Below are 10892 nucleotides of genomic sequence, written 5' to 3' on the forward strand. Positions count from 1 at the left end.
AGAGTAGGCATCATTCATCTCCTCCCTACGGGTGCAACAACTGATTGAATGCTTCTCTCAAGCTGTTCTTTGACATGTTAGTCTACAACCATTTGAAATTGTGCCTACATATTTTAGTTTTCGATCACAATATTGGTTGTATATGTTTTAAACAGCACCAGCTCGAATTTGGCCTTCTCGAAGTCCTAAAGATTCTTCTTTTCTTACTCTAGCTCTGTTCTGGCCTTTTGTATGTCCACTAAGGATGCAACCTTTATGCTCTCAGAAGAATAGTCTTCGGCTCTAAGGTTCTCAATCTTGAAAGCCATCTCAGCTGTAGACTCAGCGCAATGTTCAATAAGTAGTGCATCCTAAAAAAATTGAAAGAGTTGAGTTAGCATAAATTGGCCAAACTATTAGCAAAGAAGGACTAGTAAAATGTATCTGGATGCTCACTGTGATAGCCTGATAACGAAGGGCATTGGTGAGGTATACAAGATCTCGATTCACAAAAATGGTCCACTTTTCCGCCTTCAATTGGCCCATGGAAGCGGCTACATTTTATTAAAAATATTATTCTTTAATTTTTTGTATTTATATTAAATTGTTTCACATTTAAGGCATAGAGGTTATAATTTTAATGCAAAGATTTTTTTTTAGAAAATAATAAGTTTAATTACTAATTAAATTATAAGAATCAATATAAACATAATATTTGTATATACAATTAACCGGATTCTGAACCCTTAATAATATCCCCAAATATCATTGAAAATATCTGTTACTATCATTTTTACTGTTAAAATAGTTTATTTTATTTTGTTATTACCAAAAATCTCATCATTTTCGGAACTAGGTTAGAATTTTAATAGCTTAGATTAAATAAGTATTTTCTTCGATCTCACGCAATTCTCATGGGTTCGACCTTGTTCTTCACAATCTCTACACTATAATAAAAATTCGTGCGCTTGCGAGTTGATAAATATAAAACGTACTATTTTTGTCACAATATATACTAATAAAAATATTTACTTCTTTTTACAATTCGGGGATAAGAAGACATACGATGCAAAAATTGAGTTGTTATCGTTACAATGTCAGTAGATATAACAATTACTTGCGGTGATTCACGAAGACTTGCAGTGATGCTAAATTGTATAAGAATTTTTTCCCCTATTTCTCTATGTTTAATTAAATAACTTATAATTTTTTTTTCTTTATTTTTCTATGTTTAGTTAGATAATAACTTATAAACACTTGGACTAATTTTAATATATTTGTCTAATAAATTTATTTAGAATTATGTATATATATACATTTAGTTATATGGTTAATTTACTTTTTAATTATATGAAATTAATATTTAATTTAAATACATTAATAAAATTAAATAAACAAAAATATGCTAAAAATAAACAAAAATATTTGAAAATCTAATTGTTAGGAGACCCCCTATGGTGTTAGTTATTTGCTAATAACTGACGCCATATATGCGTCTAACCCCATTTCTCCACTCCTATGTCATTGGTTAACGACATAGGATTTCCTTATATCGTCGGTTAATGGGCCCCCCTACAGCGTCGCTTGGAACATTGTCAGTAGCAAATTTTGCAAAAACTGCACTATTAGAAAAATAAGTTTTCTCTTCAGTTTTTAAGCTGGTTTATCTTCAATTAAAAAAATTCTCGCTACCGAAGACATTTGAGGCAAAGATGTAGGTTCCAAAAAATACTAAATACGTATGGGACCTATGTCGTCGGTTATTTCAAAAAAATCAAAGACATAAGCTACCTATGTTGTGACAGTCAGAGTCCCGTGATCTGAAGGAGAAAGACCGGGAGCTGTACAATCCCACATCGCCTGGGAAAGGTCATGTGTGATGATTCTGAGACTGTGTAGGTATGGGACTACATAGTTGAAGATGGCTTAAATGGATTGATTGGTACTACCTATATCAACAAAGTGCATCTTATATTTTGGTAGCCCATCACGAAAGAACTCCACGATTAAGCGTGCTTGACCTGGGGTGATTTCAGGATGGGTGACCTTGGGAAGTTTTCTCAGGAAGTGTGTGAGTGAGGACAAAGTATGCTGGAAACTCTCGTGTTGGTTTGTAGGGTCAGTCATCATTCCTGAAGCAGCCAAAGGACGTACTCGTGTATAAGAGTCATCATTCTGTGGGTGTAAGGGCCCAATAGAAGCTTGAAGCGGGAACGTTACATATGTCTTCAGTTATTTCATAATAACTAAAGAGATAGGTACTTTCTTTTATAAAAAAAAATGATTTTTTTACCTAAATCGAAGCCACTGTACACACCACCGCCGCCGTCGAGCCCCAAACCCACGAAACCCTAAAATAAAAATCCTTAAACAATATTATTTTCAACCACCACCGTTAACACTATTATATTTCCAAGCACTGCCATTGACTTTCCAACAACAACCGTAGATTTTCTAACCGCCATCACGATATCCAAATCCTAAATCATACACACTAAAAAAATACAATATAGGCTAAAAGGCATACATTATAGCAATGTATATCTCAATGCAAGTTAGAAGACAACATCGAAAGCCTCAAAATCTCTACCATTAGCCAACCGTCGTTCTTCAGAAATCTTAAAAAACTGTCAACCTTAACTCTTAGATTTAACCTCATATCCTAAATAAATTAATTTTGTATAGTGTATATGTGTATATGTGTTTTTGTTAAGAAAACTAGAGGATTTAAAAGAAAAATGAGAAAAAATAATGGTGTATGGAGAAAATGGGGCTTTAAGAGAGATGGTGACGACATTTTTTGTTGAGAGGAAAAATAGAGAAGAAACAGAAAATGAGAGTTTCAAATTTGAAATTAGGGTTTATAGACCTATATCTTCGGTTATTTCTTAATAACTGAAGACATATGCCTCCACGTGTAATTGATATGGGGCTAGGGTTGTGGAGACCTATGTCTTCAGTTATTTTAAAATAACCTATGTCTTCGGTTATTTTAAAATAACTAAAGATAAAGGTCTCTATGAGCTATCATGTCTTCGTTTATTTCCAAATAATCGAAGATCTAGGTCTGCAAATTTTCTCGTTCTTTCCCGTCCTACTTTTCTTCGATTTTTATATTCTGTATCGTTAAAAATCAAGTATATAGACTATATTTCTAGTAGTGCTGACGTTAAAATCCCTTACAAACCTTTCAGAAAGCCCAATTTTCTACTAGTGAGGGAGTGATCCCTCTTTCATTTGAACAATATCTATGATCTTTCTCTTGCACTCTTCATGGATTCCACCAAAATAAATATAAGATTTTTTTTTTATTACAGAACTTTTGAAAAGCTTCAAACACATTTTCACATAATCCTCATTCCTTTTGTAGAAAATAATAAGAACATCAGCAAAACAAAAATTAATTAGTCTTAAATTCTTACAAAGAGGATGTTAAACAATTTTTTTTTTTGTTAAAATAATGAGCCAACAATTTAAATAGACACCATATCGGAACAAATAAAAGAGGAGAACACTAGAAAAAAAAAAAAAAATAGTTAACAAATTTCTATTTGTAAATTGGACTGCATGAGACGTAAGAATGACATCATCATGACAGTAATCACGCGCCAAAAATTAGTCAAACGAAGGAGGACTCACGCGGGAAACAGTTGTGTTGTGGATTAGTCCGTGTTTAACAATTTTGACATTTTCTATTAAAAAAAAACAGCAATTTTGATAAAAACAAAAGATTAAAAATTTTTGAAAAACATAAAAAATAAAAAAGTAATAAAAAATTGAATTCCATGCTATTATTTAGAATTAAAATTAAAATTATTCAATAACTTAATTATCATTTTTTTTTCTCACGGAAAATTAGTACTATATATATATACTGAAAACTATTAGTACTGAATAAATATACTCTTTAGTTGCTTTAAACACTTCTATATATTACACACACAAATTATTCAGAATAATAACATAATATTTATTTCGATTATTAATACTTTTTAACCAGAACACATAATTCTTGTATATATTAAATTTTTATACATAACTTTTATGTTTTAATATTATGCATCAAAACTAAACTTGATAGCCAGGAATGGTGTGAAAGAGGGGATTGGCCACCCTCAAAATTTTCAAACAATTTAAATCACATCCTATTTTTTAAAATAATTTTCATATTTTTTAACAATCATAAATTTGGGTTCATAAAGCTTTTATTTCACATCGTAGCCCTCAAATCAAATTCTCCACCCGTCCCTCATGATTATAGCTTGCCATAAAAAAATATTAATTATTAATCTAATCTAATATCTAAAAAATAAAAGGCTAATTAGTAATTTTTCCTCCCGAACTTTGACATGTACTAAATCATGCCCCCTAAACTTTTTTGGCCGTTAAAAATTTCTCCTGAACTATTAAGATTGTTAAATTTAAGGATTTTTATTTAATTTTAGTAAAAAAATTCTAACATGGATGAAAGTTCAGGGGACATGATTTAATACATATAAAAGTTTGAGGGGCATGATTTGGTAGATATCAAAGTCTTGGGAGCATGATTTAGTACCTGAAACATTAAAATTGAATGAAATTAGATAAAAATCCTTAAGGTTTTCATTCCTAACTCATCAAATCAAGTAGACAGACTTCTAGGTGACGTGGCCCTTTCCTGACATCATCACACCGACGCTTTCAAAAACAAAAAAGAAAGGAAATAGAAGCTCTCATCTTTTTGTCGAAATCTCTATGAGCTGAATGATGTCACTCGAGTGTTGAGCTTTCAAAGGCTTTTTCAAGACCATCCAACCAAGGCTTTCCATTTTGTAAGGCGTAATTTTTAACGGTCAAAAAAGTTCAGGAGGCATGATTTGGTATATGTCAAAGTTCGGGAGAAAAAATTGCTAATTAGCCAAAATAAAACACCAACCCTCCTTTGGAAAAAGAAAAAAAAGAGAGAAAATATCACAGTACTCCCAAATAATAATTAGGTGAAAGTAGTTAAGTATATTGTTTTTCTTTTTTTTTTTTTTTTTTTTTAATTTGTAGGGTAGGTGTGGTCACTCAAACTAGTGTTTAATTAAGTTTAATATAAGAAGAATATTAATATATATAATTAAGATCTCTCCATATAACAAAAGATAGTTAACTTCCCACGTCAAAGTAGTAAGTAGTCTTATGAGTTCTTAACTTAGTAAGTGATTTCGTCAACGAATAGAGCGACAAAGAAATTGGGTTTGTTGTGAATTCATCTATAGATGACAAGAACAAGAGAACAGGTACTTAAAACACTAAAAATACCTTATTATATAATTTATATATTAAAGAGTTGAAAATCCAATTTATGTAATAGTTATTAAACTAAATAATGATAATGAGTTAACGTGTTTATAGATATATATTGATAAATATTATTATTGTAGTGAGCAAGTTTATTGACTCACTATATATATAAATATTAAACATGTATGTTCTAAGTCAAAAGTAATCATTTTTTGTGGACTTGGTAAGCTTTGTCTTAAGCCTATATTGCTTTTTTCTACCTGGTTTATACCGGCATGAGAAAACAAATAAAGGAACACAAATAAATGTCTATCTCATAATGTCAAGCAAGCTATTATTATAACCAAATTATAAGGAAATCACCCTTTCTCATTTTTTTCATTTTTAAATTGTTTTAGAGACAATATGTTAGTTACAGGAAACTTATATCTTATGATCCTTTGATTGAGTGATCGAAAATAAAATTAGAAAATTCTCATCACATTAAAAATGACATAATCAGCAAGCTAATCTCCTAAAATGTCAAATATAATACTTTCTAAGAGAGGTTATAATGAAATTCAAAATCTTGACTCAAACACGAAAAGACTCCTACTACTACACCACACAACAAATAGTATAACCTTTCATTTTGTAAAACTAAACATATGGAAATTACAACTCCAATAAAATGAACCTTCTAAAAAAAATAAAAAACAAAAAAAAATTGACATCATGTATAATTCAAAACCAAGTTGAACCCTATTATTTTTCCATGTTTCATAAAAGAAGGAAATGAATGCGACATGTCGTTGACTTATAACCTAATCGAAGAATCTTTAATTTGAAAGACACTTGCAATAAATCCAAGTGAGAATAAGTCATTTTTTGCCATAAAGAAAACAAACTCAGCGCTACACACTTTAATGAGAGATTATAGAAAATCCCCAAAAGGAAAGCTGCCATTCCTTTTCTCATATAAATATATAAAATAGAACTTTATAGAGTTTTGAGCCTTAATAATACTGTAATGATTTTCTTTATTGTAGAATCTCAAGAATAATACTAGGATCACAAAATTAAAAATTCTTTGAAATTAGAAACATTACAGATACCCAAATTGCAAAATATTTGATTTAAACAAAGAAAAAAAAAAGGTAGAAAACGATTTATAAGGATTAATTTAGTTGGTATTGGCACTTTTAGTTGAGTTGAGACATAGAGGGGTTAACTTTAACCAAAGTCTATGCAAATACGGCGCCGTTTAAAGCCCCAATGAGCAACGAAGCCTTATTTCCGTAGACTTTAGTCGGCCTTTTTAAAACTCCAAACGACACTTTTTTTTCTTTTCCTTTTTTTTTCTTTTCCTTTTTAACAATATAAAAAGTCAGTCAACGATCGTTATCACGGCTTGGAGACAGAAGCGGCATCTTTACCGGAACCGTCAGTCACGCCGTTACCCATCGTGGCTGACTGGACGGTCAACACGGACATGCTGGGTGAGGAAGGTCCCTCACCGTTCGATGGCATCTGGGGATTGTTCATCATGGGGTTCCTAGTGTGACACGTGGCAGTAGATATAGCCGTAGCTAACGAAATCGGCATGAGACAGAGTCCTTTGCCTTGGAGATATTGCATAGCTGACCCCATATCTTCCTCCATGAGTTTCGCCACTTGGTGCTCCGTCACCGTCATGGTATCGTTTGAAGACGACGCCGTTTGGTTGCCGTTAGTTGCGTTTCTACCTAAGCCGCCGCCGTTACCGTTGGCCTGGATACAGTCACCACCTCCCTAATAAAAAATAAAGTAAAAATTAGATATAATTTTCTTTTTTCTTCTCAAGAAAGGAGAAAGAATAGCATGAAAAAGCCAATGAGAAAAAAACAAAATCAAAATAAATTAATTAATTGAAAAAAAAAACATAAAAATAATTAAAGTGGAATCTGCAAAAGGTGAGGCGCGCGTGCTACTTTTGATATTTTGTCGTTTTCTTACGATTGAAAGTTCTTGATTTGTTCAGTTGAGTAGGTGAAATGAGTTGTTATAAAAAAAAAAAGAAATATTTTGTTTATAATGAAAAAAATTGATAATTTTTGGATTAATATTCTTAATTAAAATTTGGTTTAGTGATAATACCTCAGAGGACATATCAGCTACAAGAGGAGCTACAGCAGCTGCACCGCCCAACCTACTCATACTCAGAACCTGTCCAAGCCAAACCCAACAAAATTAATTAATTAAAATCGTATTAATATAAGATAATAAAGAATCATATCTTTTAATTAATTTTGTAAATATATTTTAAAGCTAACAATAAATTAATATTGAATTTTTACCTTGACTTGGAGTTGGAGGAATTTTACATAATCGATGATCTCATCCAACATTGAAGCCTTATCTGTCTGCCATTAATACCAAACATAGATAGGGAAACAAAAATCCACATCAAATTTCACTACAACAGAATTATTTCAATAAAAACAAGTTTATCCTTTTTTTTTTTTTTGCTAAATAGGACTATGTTAGTACGATTAACAAAAATAAATTTTTTTGAGGGTCAAAATTATAAAAATTCACACCTTTGGCTTAAGCACCAAAAAAATAAAAGACAAAACATATTATCCACTCGTATCACAACACGTGTCAGTGATGACGCCATTCGGTCGTCATTATTCCGATGGTTTAACCCGGTGAAGGTTAAATTCGAAATGACCAAATTGACCCTGTTTTGTTATGGGAATTATTATCCTGACAACTGTTTTACTGAGAGAGGGAGATCTCAGTTCAGAAACTGAGTGAACTTTCATTATTATGGTTATTTTTTTTATAAGAAAATTATATAATTTAATTAAATTAAAGAAATTTTCGAGTACCTTGTTGGCGTTGGGAACTAGCTCTTGTAGAGCTTTCATTCTCTCTGCAATTCTTTCTCTCCGTAACTGCAACAAACGACCCAAAAAAAAAAACAAACAAAGTAACCCCACGAACGGATTATCAGAATCAACCAACAGCGAATTATAATGATAATGTTTCTGTTTGGCAGAATTAAAATTTAAGTTAAACAAACACGAATATTCTCATTACACCCACTTTCCCCACCGAAAAATAAAAAAGAATAAGATGGGTCATTTTTCTAAGACGTACTCTTTCGGCGATACTATGTGGGTCGGTGGCTTGACCTCTTCGAGCCCTGACTCTTGGTCTAGGTTGGGCCGCGGCTGCCCCAGACGAACCACTTGGCGCTGGAGTCTGGCTCATGGTTCCCCCTTGTGCTCCAAAGTTCTGAGACTGTAAAAATTAAAAGAATGATTTAATAATTGTCGTTTAGATGTAAAACGACAATAGTAAGTTTTTGAGTGAAATTAACCTGAGGATGGTGAAACTGATTCGGAGCTTGACCGGACCCGGGTAAAGATCCAGTGAACCCATTGAATAGAGCTTGAACTGAACCATCTCCACCCTGCGAAATGAACCATAGAGTTGTAATTATTTACAGTTATTGCCATCGCCAAAAAAAGTTACTTTTACTTACTGGATTCGGAGATTTAAACGAGGAACCGTCAACGACGTCGTTTTGAGATCGGTCAAAGTCACCGTTACCGAGAGACAAAGGCATCGGAATAAGACCGGATTCTCCGGCACCGGAACCAGCTGAACCGGGAAGACCCCTAGACATCATCAGCTGCTGCTGGAGCATCATAGCCGTGGCGGCTGCTACGGCCGATTTGGAAGCGCCGGTTCCGGTGCTGATCTGGTGGTTACGAAACTTTGAGGTTAAGTTAACGGATTCTTCGTAGTTAGGAAAGGCGACATTCTCGTGTCCAGACGGTTCCGTTTCGGCAGTTAAATCTCTACATGGCTTGTTGGAGGAGGAGCCGTTGATGGGAAGAGTTGTAGAAGTATGATCCCATGGGGATTTGCCGGAGTTGTTTGGGCCGAGGTCGGCCCATGAACAAGATGGTTGGCCCAAAGTAGAAAGCATTTGCTCGAGAAAGTCGTCGTGGGTCGACCCGGATTCGAAGTGACCGGAGCCATGAATCTGAGAACCCTGTTGTCCTCCTCCTTGAAGTTCTTGTAGTGAGATTTGGGAAGATGATGAGTTTAAGAGAGAATTAAGTCCTTGCATTTCTCTGCTACAAGGCTGCATCGAAAAGATTAGTTACTGAATTTTGAATAGAGCAGTAGTAGTCTTTAAAAGGGGGGATAAAAGGTTACTTTAGATATGTTTGGGAGCTGAGAAAATGGAGTTGGAAAAGGTTGAGAAAAATAGTACAAATTGTGGGATGTGTTTGTTTTGTTTGTGTGTGTGTGTTTTTTCGATTGATTAAATAGGTCTTTAAAAAGGAGGGAGGGATATATATGTCGTTTTATGAAAGAGAAGAGATATTAATTAATAGGAAAAGTAAGAAGAAGATGAATGAGTGATGAGAAGTTTGTTTGTTTGTTTGTTTAGGTAATAGAAGAAGAACTACTCTAGCCAAAGCCAAGTCTTGATGTGTGGGGTTTGAGCTATTATATAATGATCCTAGTCATATGATACTATGGTGGGGACTATTATTATTTATTGTTATTATTATACCATTTGTGTTATGTTGATTTGAATTATTTACATCAACATATCTTATGATGTAAAGGAATGATGTATTGTTCATATCAAATCAGTGAGAATTGTTAATAATGTATTAAATTCAGCAAAAAAGAAATATATTAAATTCCTTTTTACTAAAAGAAAAAATAAATATTTACATCAAACATTAGAATGTGTGGTGCTAAATATTATGATTAACATAATAGTTTAGGATTTATTATTTGCGGCAATACTACTTGAATTATTCATTTGTTACATTTAATTTTATAAATTGACTTCTTTAAGATTAAAATCTTCCAAACTCAAATATTACTTTTCTATTCAAAAGCTCTATTAGAGCAGTTTCAATGAAAGTAGTCTAAGGATTGCTCACTAATAAAGTGGGTCCTAATTTAACTTTTCAACATTTATTTTTTATTATTTTTTATTTATCTTAGATGTGATTGGATATATTATATCCATACTTTGATCAATAAATATACAAGTTTAGTTGTGTGACATTTGTATTAAATTTCACAATTAATGAGGTAACAGTTAGGCTCGATCATTGAAGAATCTGGATTTAATATATATATCCCAGAGAATACTATTTAAACAAAATATCGCTACGGTTAAAGTAGCCATCGATTGATTAAAATACTCAAAATCACCTCAAATAAAAGAGGAATATTTTCTCATCCTAAATAACAGAGTGATGAAGGCACAATTAGGGAAAATTATCTCGCATGATACACCCAATTGACGAGAAGAAGAAATTGTATGTTTTGCCTAAGCCCAAAATGGCAAATGCTGATTTGGTTTCGTGAAACAACTAAAGTAGTATATAATGAACGCCTCAGAAGATTTAGGAGTTAAACTAAAGGTGCTTAACTTGTTAAGTCAATCAAGAATATTTCTGGTGTAGATATCATTGACGAGGAGAGACAAGACTTATATAAAGCCTACTTCTGGTAATCATCTTAGATGGTTTATAATTTGGATCAAAGTAACTTATGAGGAGTCTGGTAATTACTTTGGAAGGTTTGTAATCTGGACCGACGTGATCTATGAGTAGTCTATACTTAACATGCATTTTTCC

General features: G+C 32.6%; 1 protein-coding gene across 1 annotated transcript; it reads right to left on the reverse strand.

The window, feature by feature from the left end:
• Nucleotides 1-6097: 6097 nt before the first annotated feature.
• LOC115725359 (bHLH transcription factor RHL1) lies at nt 6098-9723 on the reverse strand. Its single transcript, XM_030654846.2, has 7 exons — nt 8759-9723; nt 8594-8686; nt 8371-8514; nt 8100-8165; nt 7563-7628; nt 7363-7431; nt 6098-7017 (listed from the first exon to the last, which is right to left on the reverse strand). Exons 1-7 carry the CDS (start codon nt 9371-9373, stop codon nt 6631-6633), a joined length of 1440 nt encoding a protein of 479 aa, XP_030510706.1. The 5' UTR covers nt 9374-9723; the 3' UTR covers nt 6098-6630.
• Between the last annotated feature and the right edge of the window lie 1169 nt (nt 9724-10892).

Source organism: Cannabis sativa, chromosome 6, assembly GCF_029168945.1.
Source record: "Cannabis sativa cultivar Pink pepper isolate KNU-18-1 chromosome 6, ASM2916894v1, whole genome shotgun sequence".
In the NCBI taxonomy this organism is placed as follows: Eukaryota; Viridiplantae; Streptophyta; class Magnoliopsida; order Rosales; family Cannabaceae; genus Cannabis; species Cannabis sativa.

What these genes read in the sequence shown, in the direction of transcription:
- LOC115725359 (XM_030654846.2), bottom strand. Translation starts at nt 9,373, where the DNA reads ATGCAGCCTTGTAGCAGAGAAATGCAAGGACTTAATTCTCTCTTAAAC. An exon ending in CGTTTAAATCTCCGAATCCA is followed by an intron (nt 8,687 to 8,758) that starts GTAAGTAAAAGT and finishes TTCATTTCGCAG; the next exon opens with GGTGGAGATGGTTCAGTTCA. An exon ending in ATCAGTTTCACCATCCTCAG is followed by an intron (nt 8,515 to 8,593) that starts GTTAATTTCACT and finishes TAATTTTTACAG; the next exon opens with TCTCAGAACTTTGGAGCACA.